Raw genomic sequence first — 23,270 nt, 5'->3', positions numbered from 1 at the left:
TAGATGGGAAGTGGTCATGGGTTTGGAAGGTGCTGTCTGAGGACCTTTGGTGAATTTCTGCAATGCATCTTGTAGATAGTACACACTGCTGCTACTGACCGTCAGTGGAAGGGTGGGTGGATGTAGTGCCAGTCAAATGGGCTGCTTTGTGCTGGGATGGTGTCAAGCTTCTGGAGTGTTGTTGGAGCTTCACTCATCCAAGCAAGTGGGGATAATTCCATCACACTCCTGACTTGTGCCTTGTAGATGATGGACAGGCTTTGGGGAGTCAGGAGGTGAGTTACTCACCACAGTATTCCTAGCCTCTGATGGGTTCTTGTAGCCACTCTATTTATGTGATGAGGGTTAGTTGAGTTTCTGGTCAATGGCAACCCCCAGGATATTGATAGTGGGGGATTCAGTGATGGTAACACCATTGAATTCAAGGGGCAGTGGTTAGATTGTCTCTTTTTGGACATAGTCATTGCCTGGCATTTGTGTAGCACAAATGTTACTTATGTGGCACTTTCCACATTTCCACTACCCCCTGGGTAAAAACATTTTTACTCAGATCCCCTCTAAATCACTTACTATTCTCCAAGAAAACAGAACAATCTCTCTGGAGAACATGCTCCCTGAAATGTCATCATGTATTAGGTCAAGGCTGTAACTCCTGTAAGCAAGTATAATCCTCTTACAAAAAAAAATCCAAAGAACTGCTGATGCTGGAAATCAGAAATTGCTGGAAAAGCTCAGCAGGTCAGGTAGCATTGGCTGAGAGAAAGCAGAGTTTATGTATTGGGTCCAGTGACCCTTCTTCAGAACTGATAACAGCTAGGAAAAGGTTGTCTCTCTCTCAGACTGACCTGCTGAGTTTTACCTACAATTTCTGCTTTTGTGAGTGTAATCACCTTGTTCTGGTCAATAATCAGGCTTTCAACTACAGGTTGTGCAAATAATTTTAAAAAAGAAAATCTCAGATATCTTTGAAATAATGAAGCCACAAGATTCCAAGGTTTAAAACATGAGCATTTTTACTACACGAGTCAAACAATAAATATTAAATAATATCTGAGGTAACCTTCTTTACTTTAAAACCTAGAATAAATTAATCACAAATTAACAGAAAATTTGCAGGCAATTATAAGCTATAAATTATACATTAAGTAGCAGACACAACTAAGACAGATCTTACCAAATATCTCAGCATTACACTCATCAGGATAGGTCATCGATTTCAGTCACAAATTCTGTCAAAACTCTGTCTTCCTTGTGACAAATTTAAGTTCCTCAGCTTCTCGAATTTAGCCTATTTCATGACAACAGTGCACGAGCAACCAGAATTCCCTGGGGACAGTTCCCACCAAAAATGGCACAGGTCTCCAAAACTTCCCCAGTCCTGCTTGTGGTTTCCTTTAAATCACTCATGGGACAGGAGCATTACTGGCTGGGACAGCATTTACAACCCATCAATAGTTACCCTTGAGAAGGTGGTACTGGGATACTTTCTTGAACTGCTGGAGAGCATTTGATGTAGCTTCACCCAACCTTGGCCCAACCATCTTCAGCTGCTTCTTCAATGATCTGCCTGCCATCATAAGGTTTGAAGTGGCATTGATTTCCCAATATTCAGCACAACTGAATCTATCCATGTCTAAATGCAGTAAGATCTATGAAATATCTGCTCTTGGGCTGACAACTGGCAAATAACATCAGGCTACACAAAGCCCAGGCAATGATCACTCTAACAACAAAGGATCTAACCATCTTCCCCTGAAATTAAATGGGATATTATTTTCATTGAATTCCCCCATTACCAACATCCTAGGGATTACCATTGACCAGAAACTGAAAAGGACTAGCCATATAAATATGGTGGCTATAACAGCAGGTCAGAAACTAGGAATACTGTGGTACTCAACTCCTGACTCCCCATGGCCTATCCACCATCAACAAGGTACAAGTCCGAAAGTGATGGAATACCCCCCACTTGCCTAGATGGGTGCAGTTCCAAGACACCGAAGACGTTTGACACCATCCAGGACAAAGCAGCCAACTGGATTGGTAGACACATCCACAAACATTCATTCTCTCCACCACCAATGCTCGGTTGCAGTAGTGTGTACCATCTTCAAGAAACACTGAAAAATTTCACCAAGGCTCCTCAGACAACACTTTGAAACAGGTGACCACTATCAACTACAAATTCAAAGACAGCTGAGACATGGAAACATCACCCAAGTCTCCCTCCAAGCCACTCAACATCCTGACTTGGAAATATATTGTTCCTTTGGTGTCATTGAGTCAAAGTCCCAGCATTCCCTCCCATTGTGGGTTTACCTACAGCCCATGGAATGCAGCATTCAAGGCAGCATCTCAACCCTCTCAAGGGCAACTAGGGACGGCAATAAATCCCAGCCCAGCTAGCGATATCCACATCCCATGAATGAATAAAAGAAAAAATGCTGTTAGGGAACAAGTTCCAGAAATTTGCACTCAAAGCTGGAGGAGGAGTGAGGGAAGAGATGGGACAGGCACCCAGTTGGCCAACCTACTGAAATGGCATGGCAACACCCAATATCTAAATTTGTAAGAGAAAAGTCCGTGTATATTTTCCAACTTGTATTTTTTTCATAGGGACGGTAAATGTACTTGCACCAAATTGCTTCCAGTGTGGTTTCTCACACAGGATTTGACTAGTTTCAAGGAAATGGGTCAGTACCTGCAAAAAACAGTGAAGAGAATGTTGGTACAAGTGCATTAAATGCTCAAAAATCTGCAGCAATCAGAAACTACACATCCATAGGTATGAAGTTAAAGCCTTTGTGATTGCAAGGATGAACTTGGTTTATCTGCCTTTCAGACTATCATCAAAATGCAAGGAATATGGGCTACCATAATTCTCAAGTCAATCCATGGAGTATTTATGCAGTGTGATCACTGTTGTAATTCAGGAAGCACAACCAATTTATGCACAGCAAGCTCCTAAAAGTAGCAATGTGAATATGACCAGATAATCAGCTTTGCCTTTAAGGTCATATTGACTGAAGAATAAATATTGGCCAGAAAATTGGCAGGAGTTCCCCAGCTTTTCTTCAGCAAGTGCCTCATCTGGGAGGCAGCATTTCTTGCAGCGCCACACTTCCTCAGGTACTGCTGGGATTTGACGCTTAAGTCTCCTGAGTGGCACTTGAACACATGACTTGCTGTCTCAGAACTAAGAGGGCAATCCCCTTAAACCACTGTGGGCCTTTTGTTTAAAAACATGTTGGGGAAAAGAAGAAAAATTTTAAAAGATGTGTAAGCAAAAATAACAAATTGAGCTAGACAAAAGATCGGGAAACAAGGTCTTACAACATTTTTAACGGCAAGTTCAATGTCAAGCTAGTTCTCTCCGAGTATTCACTCATGTCGATCCATGTCTGCCCTCTGGAGGAGGGGAAAGAGAGTGGTCTGCTTTGCTTCCAGGTTTCCATCAAATGTTTGATTGTGACATTCAATTCTCCCCAGCCTCCCAACATCAAAGTCTTCACCTGACATTCCCAGCACAGTGCCGTTCAGATCAGAAACTGGGCAAAGGAGGGAATTGAATCTCTAAGTTCTGAGCCACCATGTACTTCAGTGACAAACATCATAATACTGTTTACATTATAACAATGTTGTACAATTACAATCTCCTGAAACTCTTCCTGTTATCTGGGCTGAACCAGAGAGTAAAGACTGAAGGAACTGCTGGAAATCAGAAACAAAACAGAAATTTCTGGAAAAGCTCAGCAGGTCTGGTATCTGTGGAGAGAAATCAGAATTAACTTTTCAGGTCAAGGAACCCTCCCTTAGATCAGTTTGGTCAGTTCTGAGGAAGAGTCACTGGACCCGAAGTGTTAACTCTAATTTCTCTCCATTGATGTGGCCAGACCTGTTGAGCTTTTCCAGCAATTTCTGTTTTTGTTTCGGAACCCTGGAGTGTTGTGTGTCATCTTAAATATAGTCAGTGGTCCTCAGATGAAAATGAAATACATTCAGCTCTTAAAATAATCAGGATATATAAAATCCAAATACATACATGATGAAAAGCTGCACAACAAAATGCTAAAGCAACTTAAATTACAGTTTTTTGTTCACATATTTATTATGACATCTTATTGCATAACAATAAGTTACACTGCCGAATCAAATGGCTCTAGAACATTTGTCAGAAACAAAAAAAAGGAGTTAACAGTTAATTATAACCACAATAATTAAACTGTATCAAGAATATTCTTCATTACAGCTAGATAGAAAATTTCTCCATTGTAATCAGCAACAGGATGCTCAGGACTAACAAATAAAGTTAAATAGATAAAGCCATATACTTAGAAACTGTAAACTTCATCGCGGAAATAGGTTAGATTTGCATTACTCCTGTAGCAAATGACATAAACATTCTCAATACAAATGGAACATGTAAAAAAATAAATACACAAATAGAAGACATGTACAAAAGTTGATCAAATAGCAAGGCTTTCACAGAATGCCACACCGATGAAATGTCTGTGCTTAGTCGGCTTTCAACACGAGTTGATCTCCGAGAATTTACAAAAACGGACCAAAGGTAGTTTTCACTGTGGCAAAGGTACAATCACTTGAACATAATTAATTGGAAAGAAGCCAGATTCATCATCTAACATGCCTTCAAACCAATTCTCATCGATCTGATTTGTCAGGATGATGACGTCACCTTCCTTGAAACCAAGCTCTCCTTCATTTTCAGGGTCAAAGTCATAAAGAGCTTTACAGAAAGGCTGATCCACTCGTGTACAAGAAGCTGGAGATAACAGTGGGGAAGCAAAAAATCAAATTACACCAAGTTCTGTGACAAATTTGAGTAATTAAGATTCATTCAATCAATAATTAATACTTAAATATTTAAAATACTTCACAGCAAGACATGGAAATTGTTCTTTTTTGACGGGGGAAAGGACTCAAAAAAAATGACCAAGGAGATGTGCCTTGTCCCTGTTCCTAACGTTTTCCCAAGTTACGTCTTCAATGAAAGGTGGCAAATGTCGAAATCATCATCAGCATGTCTCACATTCCTGATGCCACCCCCAACCCACCCCCAAGTCAACTGAAGTGCATTCGACTTCTGAAAATATCAGAATGAACTTCAGCATATAATAAAGATTAAAGGAAAATAATGTAGGATTTTTATTTGGTTGGAAAAAAATAATACCAAAATAAATTATTTAGCCCGTTCTAAAACAGATCCACAAAAACACATTCTATTTGCTATCACAGAACTGACATTACATTACTAATTAGTTCAAAAAGAGTAAAGTTAGGTCAAACATGCTAAAATAGGGATGCATCTCACACACATCAGCTTAAGAAACTACTCACAAGGTGAAAATGTATGTTTTGCCCTGCGTAGGAACCTGAATGGGGATGATTTGGCTAAATGATAACAGAAGGGAAATGATGGATTAAGATTAAAAGATGGATCTAGTATGAAGTAAACCAACTGATATAAACCACAAATATTTAGCAAATTAAATAATTGCATCTTCAGGTACAGAAATAAAATGTAACATTATAATTAAAATTGATATGATTATGTAGGATATCAAGCATTCCAAACACCAAAAGGGCAGATGCACAGGGTTCAAAGAAGGTAAGTCATTGAGTGCATTTAAGATAGAGAGAGATAGTTTCTTGATTAGTAAGGGGATCAAGAGTTACAGGGAGAAGGCAGGAGAATGGGGTTGAGAAAAATATCATCCATGATCAAATGGTGGAGCAGACGTGACGAGCTGGATGGCCTAATTCCACTCCTATTTCTTATGAACAATGCACAAAGGTAATTGCTGGAACAACTTGCGTGTAAAGCTTGTTATATTCCCTCAGTTCAGTAATATCCACTCTATGCACTTGCAGAATGGCAATATGGTAAAAATACATTAGTATGATCATCAGAACACTTCAATCTTCATATATTCACAAGTAAATATTCCTACCAGATGACTTGAACGAAGAAGCGTATGAAAGACCATTTTGTGGCTGGTTATCACAGAGCTCCAAAGATAGTGTAACTACAGGCTTGGGCTTAAATTCACGCTTTGGACGGCTAGAGGCTGTGGTTATCCTTTGAGAAAAAGACAGAAATAATAAAGACTTAGAGAAAATAAAAGGCCTATACTCCTGTATATCTTCAAATGATTACAACACAAATAAACTAATTTTCCATCTTTGAACCTAGGAATTGGAAGGGTTTGAGATTTTTGAGAAGATTTGTATCTCAGGTTGTAAGCTTGCTCACTGAGCTGGTAGATTTATTCTCAGATGTTTCAACACCACGCTAGATATCATCATCAGTGAGCCTCTGTTGAAGCCCAGGTGTGTGTGTCTACTTGCGTGTCTTGGTCTGTTGTGGTAGGTGATTCTCAGGAAATGAACTGGAAGTGATATCACCCACCACAACAGACCAAGACACATAAGTAGAAAAACAGAACACAACACCAGCGCTTCAACAGAGGCTCACTGATGAGGATGTCTAGCATGGTGATGAAATATCTGAGAATAAATCTACCAGCTCTGCGAGCAAACTTACAACCATGGGAAGGGTTGTCCATTGAAAGGTACACATTTAAAATTCCACCTTATGCTGTAAATGATTTCCACCAATTTGGGAGCAGTAAACTATCAGTCCCATGAGTCTACACCACCATTCAATGAGATCCTGATTGACCTGCACCTTAACAACAATTATTTTATTTAGCTCCATGAACCTTAAACCCCGACCTAAAACCTCTCTCTCTAAATCCTGACAGCTCAAATTCTCACAGCATCCAATGGCTTTACAGGAGGGGTCAGATTTCAAATAGTTTTTTTGTGAAAAGTACTTTCTGATTTCCAATATAAAATACACGTTGATTTAGAGCTCAGTTACACATTTTCACTTTTGATTTCCCATTAGATGAAACCAATTCTCTATATGTACCTTACTCAGTCCTGTTAGCATTTTAGCACGTTTCGTTTGGATAACCCCTTAGCATTCTACATTCATGGGAATATAAACCAAGTGTTAAGCAAACTGGCATCATGATTTAACCCTTTAATGCACAGTATCAGCTTGATGAATCTGCATTCTACAAAAAAAGTGACTTATCATTTTTGAGGTGTAATTCCCCAAGCTAAGCATAACAATCTGACTAAGGTCCTGTACAACAAAGTCTAAATTCTCAGAACATCATGAACTGTGTGCTTGAGTTTCAATTCTGCAGGCTGTGTTGAATCTCTTCACTAGAATTGTTGCGTTTAAAAAAATCATTCTTTTATACTTTTCAATGCAATTCTGACTATGGAGAGAGATTTAATTTGGATGTAAACTGGTGTTATGATAATTTAAGTACAGTCACACACATACTTTCACCTCTGTGTTGTTGGTAAAACTATGCGTTGCCTACCCAGTAATGGTTTAGGGAGTTTACAATGCCTGGATTTGTATTAATCAATTACTTCCAGACTGAGACCATGAAGTAATTTACTCGTGTATGTAGATGTGAATAAACTTTCAACAGCTACATTAAAGGCATTCATGGTCAAGCAATTTTTCTTTAATTTTACACTTGGAATATACCTCAAGGATTTATTCAAGATATGGTTTAATGTTCCACTGATAATTTCAGAACCAATTATCCAACTTCACATTGAATAAGAAAATATTTTCATTACAGTGACCTGTAAGCCATCTCATTCTTACATGCTAATATATTCATCCATATCAACATTATTAAATCCAGAGTACACTTTGATTATGAGTCACATTAATAATAATGTTGCAGATGCTCATTTTATAGGCACATATAGTACATTTATATACATTTTAAAACTGGGTTATTTAGCTATCAGCTCTTCCACTGTTTCCCTAAGTACAGCTGACCACAAACTGGTTTATTTTTACTTCCAGAATGGGACTGACCCTGTTCAGTTTTACTCTTTTACATTTGGGAACTCCGTGCTTGGTACATACATGCTTCATCTAGAATTTATTAGCATTCGATTTGAAATGATGCTATCTAAATGCGTGTTTCAAATTTCAGGCAATAAGAATTTCGTGAGCCTACCAACTGATATGGAAGAAGGATTATGTTCACCAAATCTGAAAAGAGAAACTATTGACAATCATCATATCTAATGTTGCATTCCCATGTCTTTTGGCTTAATTGCAGGCTGCTTGTCCACTGAGAAGAATTAAACTCCAGGGAGGATTTAGATTAAACTCACTGCTTCTCAAAGAAAGTCTAGTCCTTTGTTCAGAACGTTAACTAGGCTGCTATCCCCAAACTAGCTCTGATGTCAGATAAAAAGGTTTACACACAAATAATGTCTGTCGGGTGAAACTGGAGAAACTGATTAAATTTAAGAAAGGCTATGATTAAAATGATTGACCACAAATGCAAGATGGCATAAGTGGAGAAGATAAGCAAATATCTTCTGTCAGGAGGAAAAATCCTTTCCATTTTAGAGTCAGAGTCATATAACATGTTTTGAGAAGATTTGTAGCTCAGGTTGAGGTTTTGGAACATGGAAACACACCCTTTGCTCTAACCAGTCCATGCTGACCATAATCCCAAACTAAACCATTCCCACCTGCCTTCTCCTGGCCCATATTCATCCAAAATTTTTTTATTCATGAGCTTATCCAACTGAATTTTAAATATTGTAACTATTCCCACATCCACCACTTTCACTGGAAGTTCATTCCACATATGAACCACACTCTGAGTAAAAGAAATTGCCCCTCACGTCTTTTTTAAATCTTTCTCCTCTTAAAAATGTCTCTTGGTCTTGAAATCCCCTACCCTATGGAAAAGACCCTTGCCATTCACATCTCATGATTTTATAAACCTCTGTAACGTCACCCCTTAACCTCCTATTCTCCAGTGAAAAAGGTCCCAGCCTATCCAGCCTCTCATTATAACGTAACCCCTCCATTCCCAGCAACATCCTTATAAATGGCATCTGAACCCACTGCAGCTTAATAATATCCTTCCTATAACAGGGCGACGGGACTGGACACACTTCTCCAGCAGGGGCCTCACTAACATTCTGTACAACCTCAACATGACGTCCCAACTCCTGAGTGAAAGATCTGAGCAATGAAATTTCACCATTGTGAAACTGAAGTTGAATTAATTCAGTGGCAAACTGAGTCAGAAGGAAAGTAAAGAATTAGAGGCAGAATTGACGACCTGTGGCCTTACTGAAAGACCACTGGAAGGAAATGCAAATCAGGTACTTGAAATTATCAATCCAATTCCCCAGCTTACTTTCATGAACAGATTTTCCTGTTGGGAGGACAACAACAGATTTTCCTGCTGGTTTGACTATTATTAGCTTTTAATTCTTAATTAACAAAAAAGGTGAAAGTCATCGATCAGTGTCAGGTTCAGAACTCCTTTTTATCCTCTGGCTTGTCTTCCTTTTGTTTCCTTCCTGAATGGGAAAGGACAAAGAACCAAACTGTGATAAAGGACTAGTAACATACGTGAGTCACAAGGTCACCTGTGCTGTAGTGTGTTGTGTAGCTCCTCCAGAATTGTTGTTGATTCTTTGTGATAGTTCAATGCTGCGTCCACTAGAGCCAATAGTTGGCTTATTTGCTCTACCTACAGGAAGGAGGAAATTCATTCAGCAAAGACAACTGGTTATCAATATTATTTAAAGCATACTTGAAATTAAGTTTGGGAGAGTGCAAGATACAAGAAGGTTGACAGATGTTTAATTCCAAGAAGTTTTAATCTCAGCTAGATTCATTTTACTCAATAAAGCAAGTGTTCACTTTTCCAATAACACATTTCACTATTTTAGCTAAAGTTTCTACACACTGCTCACCTGCCGATGAAATTTTCTCATATTAGAATCACTATCCAATTTTTCTTGTTACAGGTAAACTGAAATTTAAAATGGTGAAGACACAAGCCCTTTATAAAGCAATCTAAGAAACTAATGCACTTGAAAAATATCAAATCAAATGCTGCACTGTAATCGTAAACACTTCTAAACGATACCACAATCTTTATGTCAAGAACTTAAGTCAATAGCAAGTCATGCTCTGTGATAACATTTTGTAGTAATTTTGTATATATAAATCAATATATAATTCAATAGTAGCCTTTACTGAACTATGACTCTAACAGTACTTCCCAAACGTTTACCCACTGTGACCCTATTTGGAAGCTCGATGGTGGTTGCAATCCCTTGATGTGTGTGTATCATAAAATCCCTACAGTGTGGGAATAGACCATTCGGCCCAAGAGGTCTATACCGACTCTCCGAAGAGTAACCCAGCCAGACCCATTCCCCTACCCTATTATTCTACATTTATCCCTGACTAATGCACCTAACCTACGTATCCCTGAACACAATGGTCAATTTAGCATGGCCAATTCACCTGACCTGCACATGTTTGGACTGTGGGAGGGAACCAGAGCATCTGGAGGAAACTGATGCAGCCCACAGGGAGAATGTGCAAACTCCACACAGACAGTCACCCGAGGTTGGAATCAAACCTGGGTCCCTGGCGCTGTGAGGCAGCAGTGCTAACCATTGAGCCATTGTTTCATATGGGGTGGGGGTTGGTTATTGCAGCCTCAGAACCCATCGCCCCAAAATTTCATCGGGCGACCCCACCTGGGCTCTTTGGGAAAATTTGGATTATAATATTATTTCTTTACATTCCACACTGGTTTAGCACTTTGTTAAAAAATGCAGTATTTTGAAGTTAAAAATAATTATTTTGAAACAAAACAAACATCAGATTTAATTTTGCAATAGCCAAAAATCCATAGCAGATCAACAGACCAAGGCCAAATATATTGCAACATTAAAAGGAAAAGCAATGGAAACAAAGAACTTGAATGCATGTAGCAGTCTACAACCTTCAGACTTTGCAAAACACATTATATAACCAAAAAATCACTTCCTTGTTAAATGTAGTTGCTGTTGAGGAAAGCACTGAGCCCATCGTAAGTTCCACGAGCATAAGCAAAGATAAATAGAAAATCTTTCTTGCTGAAAGGTCATTTCCAGCATTTTATTATATATAAATATTAAGCTAATCTTCTTCAAAATGGGATCTTTATGACCACCTGAAGGGACTTCACTTTAACATGCTTTCTCAAAGGTTTGCACCTTCAACAGTGCAGCACTCCCTCTGCGCTAGATCATGGAGATCTCAGGATTGGAATACAAACCCACACCCTTGAAACCTAGAAGACAGAATGCTACCACTGAGCTATGGCGAACAAGCTGCCAGCAAGGAATGAAAATATCTTTGCACAGCCTCATGTGATGCCGGACCAAGTCTCAGGCTGGTTTGAAGTCATGAAGCTCACAAAGCTATGTTTCCGGTTTAGAATATTGAACCTCAGTGACTGTTTTAACACAGCCTTGGACAGAGAGACCCCAGAAGTCAACATTTTTGGTCAAAATTAAAAATCTCATGAAACCGGATTACAGGTTTATTCAAAATCACAAGCTTTTGGAAAATCCACTCCTTCCTCAGGCAGCTAGTGTGGGCGGCACGGTGGCACAGTGGTTAGCACTGCTGCCTCACAGCGCCTGAGACCCGGGTTCAGTTCCCGCCTCAGGCGACTGACTGTGTGGAGTTTGCACGTTCTCCCCGTGTCTGCGTGGGTTTCCTCCGGGTGCTCCGGTTTCCTCCCACAGTTCAAAGATGTGCAGGCCAGGTGAATTGGCTATGCTAAATTGCCCATAGTGTTAGGTAAGGGGTAGATGTAGATGTAGGGTATGGGTGGGTTACGCTTCGGCGGGGTGGTGTGGACTTGTTGGGCCGAAGGGCCTGTTTCCATACTGTAAGTAATCTAATCTAATCTAATCTAATAAAATACATCGGACACAGAATTTATAAGTAAAAGATCAAAGGGTCATTCAACTTATGCAAATGTATTGAACAAACCTAGATGGCTATTAAGTCTAAGGCTATTAAGAAATTCTGGTATTTACATATTTGAATTAGAATTAGAATCTCTACAATATGGAAACAGGCCCTTTGGCCCAACAAGTCCACACCGACCCTCCAAAGAGTAACCCACACAGACCCATTCCTCCGCCCTATATTTACCCCTGATCAATGCACCTAGACAACACATCCCTGAACAATATGGACAATTTAACATAGTCAATTCACCTAACCTGCACATCTTTGGATTGTGGGAGGAAACTGGAGCATCCCGAGAAAACCTAAGCAGACACAGGGAGAATGCGTTAACTCCACACAGACAGTCACCCGAGGCTGGAATCGAACACAGGTCCCTGGCACTGTGAGGCAGCAATGTTAACCACTGAGCCACTGTGCCACCCACAATCAAAATTAATGAATCAAAACCTCCAGTCTAACCAATTAAAGACTTAGTGGCCATCTAGGTTTGTTCAATACATTCGCATAAGTTGTATGACCCTTGGATCTTTTACTTATAAATTCTGAGTCCGATGTATTCTCTCTTGCTAGCCGCCTAGGGGGCTCCAAAAGCTTGCGGTTTCAAATAAACCTATTGGGCTATAAACCGGTGTCGTGTGATATTTGATTTTGTCCACCTCAGTCCAACACTGGCACCTCCAAATCATGTCTAATTTTGGTAAGGAACCTCATTAATAATTCTCCTAAGACTGATATTTTCTCCAAAAGAATAAGTACAGGTATCCCCCTCTGTTCGAAAGCTCGCTTTATGCCACTTTGCTTTTACAAAAGACCTACATTAGTACCGTCTACAACAACCCAACGAGGATTTTCGCTCTTAAGAAATTTGGCAAATTTTTTCCCATATAAATTGATGCTTTTTCAAAAAACCTCGTCCACACCATATTTTCCTTGACTTTATTTACCAGTTCACTTCAAAACAATTATTCATTCATGGAATGTAGGCATCACTGGTGAAGTCAGCATTTATTGCCCACTGATTATTACCCTGGAGAAGGTGATGGGGAGTTGCCTTTTTGAAATGACACATTCTACCTGTTGTGCGGAAGCTCACAGTGATGTTAGGGAGAGTCATCCTCAACTATGACCCAACAACAGTGAAAGAGTGTTGATATATTTCCAAATCGTAATCTGGGAGGCAAATATTTAGGTCAATGGTGTTCTCATGTGTCTACTGCCTTTGTATTTCTAAGTAATAAAGGCAACTTAGTGCTGAATAAACAACATTGCTTGAATTGCTGTGATGCATCACGTAGATTGTACACACTGTTGCTGCTGCGCAGTGATGGTGGAGGGAGTGATAATTTAAGGTGGATAGAGTGCAAATCAAATGGGCTGCTTTTGCCCCGGATGCTACTTAAATGAGTTGTGCTCACCAGGCAGAATATTCGATCTTATTCCTTATGCCACAGAATTGCCCATCTTTAGCCTGTTTTGCAACCAAGTATTTGCCTGATTGGTCCAATTCCTAGTCAATGGTGATCTCCTAGGATACTGAGAGTGGGTATCTCAGTCAGGACATTTCTGTTGGACGTCAAGGGGATAGGGTTTGAATTTTCCTTTTCAGAAATCGGCATTGTCTGGTGCTTGAATGGCATAAATCCCCACATACGTTCGGGACACCACTCATACCCTCCACCTCCTCCAAGACTTCCGTTTCCCTGGACCCAACGCCTCATCTTCACCATGGACATCCAATCCCTGTACACCTCCATCCGCCAGGACCAGGGCCTCCAAGCCCTCCGTTTTTTCCTCTCCCGACGTCCCCACTAGTACCCTTCCACTGACGCTCTTATTTGTTTGGCTGAACTGGTCCTCACCCTCAACAATTTCTCATTCAAATTCTCCCACTTCCTCCAGACCAAAGTGGTAGCCATGGGCACCCGCATGGGCCTCAGCTATGCCTGTCTCTATGTAGATCAGTTCATCTTCCGGAATTACACCGGCACCACTCCCCACCTTTTCCTCCGCTGCATTGATGACTGCATTGGCGCCACTTCGTGCTCCTATGAGGAGGTTGAGCAGTTCATCAACTTCAGCAACACATTCCACCCAGACCTTAAATTCACCTGCACCATCTCTGACACCTCCCTCGCCTTCCTGAACCTCTCCACGTCCACCAATGATGACTGACTCAACACTGACATTGTTTACAAACCCACCGACTCCCACAGCTACCTGGATTACACCTCCGCCCACCCTACCTCCTGCAAAAAAGCTATCCCGTATTCCCAACTCTTCCACCTTTGCTACATCTGCTCCCAGGGAGGACCAGTCCCACCACAGAACACACCAGATGGCCTCCTTCTTTAAAGACTGCAACTTCCCTTCCCACCTGGTTGAAGATGCCCTCCAACACATCTCATCCACGTCCCGCACCTCCCCCCTTGAACCCCATCCCTCAAACCACAACAAGGACAAAAACCCCTGGTCCTCACCTTCCACCTCACCAACCTCCGCATAGATCGCATCATCCGCTGACATTTCCGCCACCTCCAAACGGACCCCACCACCAGGGAAATATTTCCCTCCCCACCCCTATCTGCTTTCCGCAAAGACTGCTCCCTCTGTGACTACCTGGTTAAGTCCACGTCCCCCAACAACCCACCCTCCCCTTCTGGCACCCTCCCCTGCCACCGCAGGAATTGCAAAACCTGCGCCCACACCTCCTCCCTCACCTCCATCCAAGGCCCCAAAGGAGCCTTCCACATCCATCAATGTTCCACTTGCACTTCCACACGTCATTTACTGTATCCGTTGCTCCCGATGCAGTCTCCTCTACATTGGGGAGACTGGACGCATTCTCGCAGAGCGTTTCAGAGAACATCTCCGGGACACCCGCACCAATCAACCCCACTGTCCCGTAGCCGAACATTTCAACTCCCCCTCCCACTCTGCCGAGGACATGCAGGCCCTGGGCCTCCTGCATCGCCACTCCCTCACCACCCAATGTCTGGAGGAAGAATCCCTCCATCTTCCGCCTCGGAACACTTCAACCCCAGGACATCAATATGGACTTCACCAGTTTCCTCATTTCTCTTCCCTCCCACCTTACTCCAATTCCAACCTTCAAGCTCAGCACCGTCCTCATGACCTGTCCCACCTGTCAATCCCCCTTCCCACCAATCCACTCCACCCTCCTCTCCAACCTATCACCTTTACCCCCACCTCCATCCACCTATTGCACTCTCAGCTACCTTCTTTCCAGCCTCCCCCTCCCATTTATCTCTCCACCCCCGAGGCTCCCAGCCTCATTTCTGATGAAGGGCTTTTGCCTGAAACGTCGACTTTCCTGCTCCTCGGATGCTGCCTGACCTGGTGCGCATTACCAGCATCATTCTAATCTTGATTCTAATCTCCAGCATCTGCAGTACCCACTTCTGCCTAATTGATAAATCTTACATGCCAATTGTCAGCCCAAGACTGAATGATGTCTGGATCTTGTTGCATGTGGGCACAGAGTGTTTCAATAATTGATAAGTTGTAAATGGTGCTGACCATTGTGCAATCATCAGCAAATACTGTCACTTCTGACCTTATGCTGGAGGGGAGATCATAGATGAAACAGCAGAAGAACATTTGGCTTAGAATGCTACTCTGAGAAACTCTTCCAGCAATGCTCTGGCAATGAGGTATTTAGTCTTCAACAGTCATGCCCATCACCTCTTACACTATACATGATTCCAATCAGTGAAGAACCTTTCCCCTGACATCCACTGACAAAAACAGTTTGATCTGATCTGTTAGTTCTGGAGTTGCAGATTCCCATTAGCAGTATTAACAGATTCTGCTGGCTAGCATGCATGCAGTCCTGCGTTGTAGCTTCACCAGATTGGGATCACTTTTTTTTAATGCCAGGTGCAGCTCCTGGCATGTTCTCTACATCCTTCATTGAGCCACAGTTGGTATAGTGCCTGGATGGTAATGGATGTGCTGTGTCATGAGGCTATAGATTATGATTGACCACAATTCTGCTGCAGCTAATGGCCTGTAATTCCTCAGGGACACCCATTTTCAGCCCTTGCTACTTTACTCAATCAATACCATGGTGGAAGTATCCTCAGTATGCAGATAGGAGTTCGTCTCTACCAGAAACAATATTGCTTTTGAATAGATGCATCTGGGACAGGATGATTGTTGAGGATAGGATCGAGAAGGTTTTTTCTACCTTTGTTGGTTCTCTCACGTTCTGCTGCCGGCCTCGCCTGGCTGTTACATTCGCCAGAACTCAACCACGACGGTCAGAAATGGTGCTACTGTGCCACTGTTGGTTATGGACACTGAAGATACGTGCCCGCGCACCCTCTCCCCCCCACGCCCAGAGTACACATTGGGCCCTTTCTACTTTTAATATTTTTTCCATGCGTTGTTCACCACAGAAGAACATTCATTCATCAGCTGAGACAGGATGGTAGCTGGTAATCAGCAGGATTCAAATTCATGTTTGATTTTGATTTGATTTGATTTATTATTGTCACACGTACCTAGGTACAGTGAAAAGTTTTGTTTTGCATGTAGAACAGGCAGATCATACCATACAAAGTGCATAAGGGTAACAGAACAGAGCAGGGAATACAATGTTATGGCTGCAGAAAAGGTGCAAAAAGAGCAAGACCAACATTAAATTTAGAATTTGAGGGGTGTGAAGTTGAATAACAGTGGGAAAGAAGCTGTTCTTGAACCTGTTGGTGCACGAGTATAAGCTTTTGTATCTTCTGCCTGATGGAAGAGGTTGGCAGAGATTATAACTGGGGTAGGAGGGGTCTTTGATTAAGTTGGCTGCCTTTCCAAGGCAGTGAGAAGTGTAGATGGAGTCAACAGATGGAAGATCGGCTTGAGAAATGGACTGGGCTGTGTTCACAACTCTCCGTAGTTTCTTATGGTCCTGGGCAGAAGAGTTGTCATCCCAAGCTGTGATGCATCCAGATAAAATGTTTTCTATGTGGTGTCTATAAAAATTGGCAAGAGTTCTCATGGACATCCGGAATTTTCTTCACCTCCCGAGGAAATAGAGGCATTGTTTTACTTTTTTGACCATCACGACAACATGGGTGGGCAAGGAGAGATTGTGGGTGATCATCACTCCTCAAACTTGATGCTGTCGACCATTTCCACCTCAGTTTAATTGATGAAGACAGAGGTGTGCCTTCCAGCTTGCTTCCTGATGTCAATGACTAGTGGTTTTGTTTTGATGATGTTGAGGGAGACATTGTTATCTTTACGCCACACCACCATGTTGAAACTTCAAGAGGTCCAGTGTTCATGATGAGGATGCCTAGAGCTACTCCCAATGACTATATGCACTGTGGTGTCATCTTTGATAGGTCTGTCATTCCAGTGAGACAGGACATACCTAGGGATGATGAAGGATCAGTCCTGGGGTATTGACAGTAAGGTATTAGTATGATGATGTCAGGCTGTTTACTTGATCTGTATGTGGGCAGCTCTTCCAATTTTGGCACAAGCCCTCAGATGGCAGTAAGGAAGATTGGCTCGACATGGTGGGCTTTTGTTATTTCTGGTGTCAAGGCTGAGGTCAGGTTGTCTTTCCAATTTGATTCTTGTTCAGCTACTCAATTGTGCTTTGGTACAATTGAATGCTCTTTGAAATGGCCTAGCAAATCAATCAAGGGTTAAAAATGTAGACTGGATTGAAATATAACCTTGAAAGCACAACAGTGAACAGGAAAGGAGAATGACAACCCTGTAGCTCCTGATTGTAGTTATTCTGACTGACTTTTTCTCGGTTAGATTTCTTAATGAATTGAATTTAAACTCCTCCAGCAGCCACAGTAGGATTTGAAACTCATATCCTGATAGCATTAGTGCTCACATCTGGATCATTTGTCCAGTGACATTACCACCTTACCACAGATCCCTGAGTTGTGATTAATAAACTGAACATTACTTGTGTACAGTTTACACAGTTTTATGGGCAGCTGGCTCGGATTAGTCACAAATGGCTCAAATGGAAACACGAGTGGTTTCTGTTAATACACATATTTTGTCAACTTACATCATTTTCCAAAAAGTTGAACATACTGATCTCAGCGAGCTCCTTCGACTCTTCAAATTTATCTACAGCTTGTCTGATCTCTTCATCCGGGATCTTACCATGGCGCTTCTTCTTGTAATCGTAATCTAAACGGCGACCTTCCAACTTCTTTAAATGGTGCTGACAAAAATAAAAGTGTGTTATGAGTTCTCCACGTGTCAAGGACTATATACTTTCAAAACATTTTTTCAATTTAAAACTTGTTAACTCTTTCCACTAGGGGGTTGGAAAGGAATTTTCTTATTGATCCTTTATTTGTCTTTTTCTCTCATTGTTGGTCTCCCAAGGAGGATTAAATGGCTGGGGCTTCATGGCTGATGTTGCAGTGGGAGACAAGCAGGTAAGAAAAGAATAAGCACAATGGTATTGTTTCGCTGCTGCATCCACTGTGGTGCAAGGCAGAAAGTCTTTTCCTACAAATCAACTTTGCATGTTTCATGCCCCGCGACACTTTCTTCATTAACTGAAATACGAGAGGCTGCCATTCACGTTGGAAGCATTACATGGTTGATTTCAGTCTCCATCATATTTCAGAAAAAATACAGATATGGTACAATGGTGTGTGACTTAGCCAAGTCCTGGCTGCATGGTGTTGGATTTGCCATTTTGATTGGGGATCGATGGGTGATATCATCTGATAGAAAGGGGAATGGGAGCTTCAACAACATATTGAGATGTCGGGAAAATGGCACTGCGTAACTGCTAATGAGATTTAATGCTGTTTCTACCAGGCTTACATCTGTTATGCCCAAGGCAAGGGTGCATTCAAAGTATCCAACAACCATGGGATCTTTGTTTGCTTGGCTTCAATAGAACTTACTCTCACTTTTCATTCTACTGTTTGCTATTCAGAAAGGCAGATGCAGAAGAGTGCCATTTGCAGCCACAAAACAATCCAATGCCCCCAATGGAGAGGTCAATCTTTATCCTGAACACTTATGCCAAACGGTGATTTTCCCATCAAAGTTATTGGCAAGCTATGACGCTTGCTCACCACCACAACAGCACATGATGTCATCCAGCTTTCGTTCTATTCCAAGCAAATTAAAGAATATCAGTTTTACAGCCCCAAGCCCAGTAAAAGGTAACTATAGAACAAAAGAAAATACTCTAAATCCAATATTAAATGCTTTCTTTTGCCATTGTATCTGAGTGTTAATGTAGGAAAATCACAACAAGAAAACAGGCAGATATTAATTCATCTTCCTGCTGTCTGGTCATCTTTCTGTTGGCCCTAATTTCTTTATATTAAGCTTGATACCGGTAAGTGATCGGAAATCTCCATGAGAGATTGACACTGAAGGGAGTTGCTTTTGTAAGTGAGGAGATGGCAGTCTGATTCCCCCAGAATTTCTGGATTCCAGGGTCAGTGCCATATTTCCTTTCAAGATCCCCACCTGAAAGTCAGCTGGCTTGGCAGGCCTGGATCTCACTTACACAGGAGTGTAAGTCGCTGCTGCAGGAGTAGGTAAGGAACCCTGTGTTAATGGGAGCGTGGCTGGGCAGGGTTGGATCAAAGAGGGTGTCAGATTTGAGTTGAGCAGAGGAGGGGAGCTGAGAGTGGAGGAGGTAGACCTGACAGCAGGAAAGGAGGTTGGCTCAGAGAGGGTGAATAGCAGAGGACCCCTGTACCCTTTGGCTCAAAAAGAGAGCGGTAAACTCCTCACCTGCATCTTCATTTGCAGCTGCTACTAGTTTCCTTGAGATTCCTGAGGCCAGGGAAACCCAACTGGCCAGGGTTAAACCTGCGTGCCAGCTTAAATGTGAGAGGGCCAACATTCTGCTTCTGGTAAGCCGGGTGCACATGGGATTTGAGAAGTCTAACACTTTAACATCTCACCTGACCTCAGTCAACTCATTTTCTGGGTCAAAATTACCCTCCCGACCTTGTCAGAAATATCACAGAACCCCTACAGTGGAAGGCGGCCATTCAACCCATTGAGACCACACTAACCCTCCGAATAGCATCCCACCCAGTCCCACCCTCATTATCCTATCTCTGTAACTCTACATGTCGCACAGCTCACCACTCTAGCCTGCATATCCCTGGACACTACGGACAATTTAGCATGGCCACTCCGCCTAACCTGCACACCTTTGGACTGTGGGAGGAAACTGGAGCACCCAGAGGAAACCCACACTGACAGAGGATGTGCAAACTCCATACAGACAGTTGCCCAAGGGTGGAATCAAACCTGGGTTCCTCACGTTGTGAGGCAGCAGTGCTAACCACTGTGCCACCATGCCACCCATTTGACTAGTTAAACTGTGGAATAAATAAAGGCACAACAGATAACTGGTGAAAGCTTGCAAATCTATCTTTGTAGATCAAAGCAACACTCAATAAAACAGAAGTAACACAGCAACTTACAGTATTGCCATTACTCATGGTTTTGATCGTGAAGCCAAATTCCATTTAAAAGATAAAAAATTTTTAAAAAAAGAAGAATGCAAGCGTACCCCAATCTCTTTTAGGTCCTTTTCTTGTAAAATTTGCAATGGATCGATAAAGTTCTGTTTTACATCAATGTCAAGGGAGTCCTTGACTTCTGCCATTTGCTTTAGTGCTTCACCGACATCAACTAATGCAGGGCCTAAGAAAATCAGACAGAAAGACAGGAAATCTAAACAAAAAGCAAATCCAACAGAAAGGAATGTCTGGCAGAGATTTCAAATTCAATCATTTTGGAAGTTTACCACTCAGCTTTTTAAAATCATTAGTAAAGCCACTGCCACTGAATTACAATTGGATAAATAAATGCAAAAATGATTTACAAAGAAATTATTTCTACCTAAAAATTGATAAATTGAATAAAATAATTGCACCCATTTTGTTCACAACCTCACCAAAACTAAAATGCAAGATAATCTTGTTAAAATCTTTGCCACATTGATAAGTTACTGATGTGTCCCTTAATAAACAAACAGAGCAGTAATTTTCACTAATAAATAAGTGGACATCTGCATTCTACGTTACTTTGAGCATTACTGATTAACCCACCGAAATTGGAATCATCTCCGAGGTCCTTCCCATTTCGGAGCATGCATTCACCCAACAGACCTTCAGGCTGAGGATAACCTGTTGTTTTCACCTGTCCTCGGATCTTTGACATTGTATTCAGCATACCTAACTTGGCTCTGTAGGCTTCAAAATGGCATAATCATTTAAAAGACATTACTGTAACCTGTAAGTTTCAAAGTGAAATGTTAAATATAGTAGAGTTACTGCACAGAAGTCCATAATTAACCTGGGGCTTTCAGATGCTTTTGTTTTGCTTAATAATTAATACAGAAATCTCAAATTTGATTGGGAGTTTTGCCCACTGGCTACACACGTATGATTTTCAGAATGTTTTACATTAAAGGTAGGAAGACTTTTCAGCATATGACTTAAGTTCTGATGAACACTACCAGAGGCAGGGTTCCCCCAGCTGAAGGTGGGAAGAGTTACCCAGGGTTACGTATTTACCAGAAGCAAACTGTCACAAAATGATAGACTGTTCTCCTAAATGTAAGGAAATCATTTTGTTTAAAACCCAAGGACAGCAGAAGCTGTTTTTTTAAAGGCATGGGGGTAATATTAAGCAATTATATAAATGAGACCATCTTCAATTCTCTGCCCATTATACAGCATGCTTGGTGTCACGTTGACTTGAAGTACTTACAGATATATTGAATTGCTAATTATAACATGTACTACCTTTAAAAGGGACACAGTCAAAATGTGACTGCAGATGTAAATTCCATGGCTGTTGGAGAGAGGGAGCCTGGAATGCCACACCTGACAAGGTACGATGGAAGCTTTAAGAAGATGGGGTTAAAAGGAATAAATGTGCAACAAACTGAATGGAATCTCCTGGGAGTTTTCTCAAACTGTGAATGTGATAGGAGAAAAGGCAGCAGTCTGCATGAAAAACATGTGTTTGGTTTTCTTCTTTCAAGAATATCCAAGAATTGGGGTTAAATGCCAGTTCTTCCCTTGTCTGAGAGTGATAATGGAAGAAGTGTGTCCATGAGCAGAGATGAGTGTGCCAATGGGCTGATGTATACTAACCTGGATTTGAACACATTATGTTGTGAAGGTCACAGTGGAAGATCCATCTCAAGTCACCCCTGCATTACAGGTAAATGTTTCTCTTGCTCAGTGCTAGAAGCCAGCTTGCTAATCAAATTGAAACAGGGCAAAAGAAGGACTACCTCATCGTGAGTGTTGCTAGCCAGCCACAGTCAGAAGGAAACAGGACACATGAATTTCAACTAATCTGTAAAGCCAAGAATTCTGAAATCAATTCTTCAACTATCTAAAATTCACTATCTAATCTTCAGTCTTCCACAATCTGTATTTTCGCTGGAATCACACCTCATTTCTATTCTGTGTTGAATTATTATTTGTTCTCTTATTTCATAACTAATAGACTTCCTTGATGAAAATCATACCAAACTGGTTCCTTTTAAAACATAAATTCAGTTGGTTTGGGAGAAAGGTGTTGAAAAGAGAGGTATATTTTCTAAATTACCCTTGTTGTGACTAATCAAGAGGACAGATGAATAAAGAAGGGGAGCCAGTTCATCCCTCCTCTCCCAGAAGCAATGGGGTATCCTGTTGGAAGCATAAGTTTGGGTTGCCTGGGATCTGATCATAATATTGGTTTTATTTTCCACTGAAATCAATGGAAAGTGAAATTGGACAGATAATTAATGGGTGGCTGATTTGATGTTGTCTATTGTATAATAAGTTAAAATTCTAACCATAAATTCTTCAAACTCATGCTGTTTGGGAAAACATGTGTAAAATGAGTGAATATGACAACAGCTTGTTTGGTGAATCGAAATATTCATTCATATATACATCTGTAATTGTCCTGTGTATGTTTCCTGCATACTGCACAAAGCATGAATGCATAAAGCACTGCTGGTCTGTGTCCATGATCTGAGACATATCAAGATCCTTAACCTGCCATATTGCTGTGGGTCAGTGCTGCTTACAGACCAAAGTTTCCCCATATGGAGGGACAGTAAATTGCCTGGAAACATGCTGGAGCTCTTTATGTTAGTGAACGGTTTCAGAATAATATTGGCCAAATCTGAGAAACGATTAACAGAAACAAATGAAAGGTATTGTAACAGCCATGACAGCTTCAGCATTTTCAGCCCAATTCCATGTCTTTTCTCAATTCCTCTTCAGACTGATGCTGCCCAAGTGAATATTTCTCTTCTTTTTGAACAGGTACCTACCCAAATCCCTCCAAAAAAATA

At 41.3% G+C, this 23,270-nt stretch overlaps 1 protein-coding gene across 3 annotated transcripts in view; it reads right to left on the bottom strand.

The window, feature by feature from the left end:
* Positions 1-849: 849 nt before the first annotated feature.
* The window catches only part of sh3gl3a (SH3-domain GRB2-like 3a), a 134,935-nt gene continuing 112,514 nt past the window's right edge, over positions 850-23,270 (bottom strand). For 2 of the 3 annotated variants that reach the window (XM_072564784.1, XM_072564786.1), the window contains 7 exons: positions 21,016-21,159; positions 20,475-20,608; positions 17,976-18,134; positions 9,523-9,626; positions 5,973-6,100; positions 5,359-5,412; positions 850-4,783 (listed from right to left, as the gene is read on the bottom strand). In XM_072564784.1, coding sequence (XP_072420885.1) covers positions 4,578-4,783; positions 5,359-5,412; positions 5,973-6,100; positions 9,523-9,626; positions 17,976-18,134; positions 20,475-20,608; positions 21,016-21,159 — 929 coding nt within the window. In that variant the 3' untranslated portion in view covers positions 850-4,577. The remainder of the gene's footprint in view (positions 4,784-5,358; positions 5,413-5,972; positions 6,101-9,522; positions 9,627-17,975; positions 18,135-20,474; positions 20,609-21,015; positions 21,160-23,270) is intronic. The other variant, XM_072564785.1, reaches the window with a different exon arrangement.

This window comes from Chiloscyllium punctatum, chromosome 48, assembly GCF_047496795.1.
Source record: "Chiloscyllium punctatum isolate Juve2018m chromosome 48, sChiPun1.3, whole genome shotgun sequence".
In the NCBI taxonomy this organism is placed as follows: Eukaryota; Metazoa; Chordata; class Chondrichthyes; order Orectolobiformes; family Hemiscylliidae; genus Chiloscyllium; species Chiloscyllium punctatum.
Note: the sequence above shows the minus strand (reverse complement) of the source record. Positions and strands in the feature narration are given on the sequence as shown.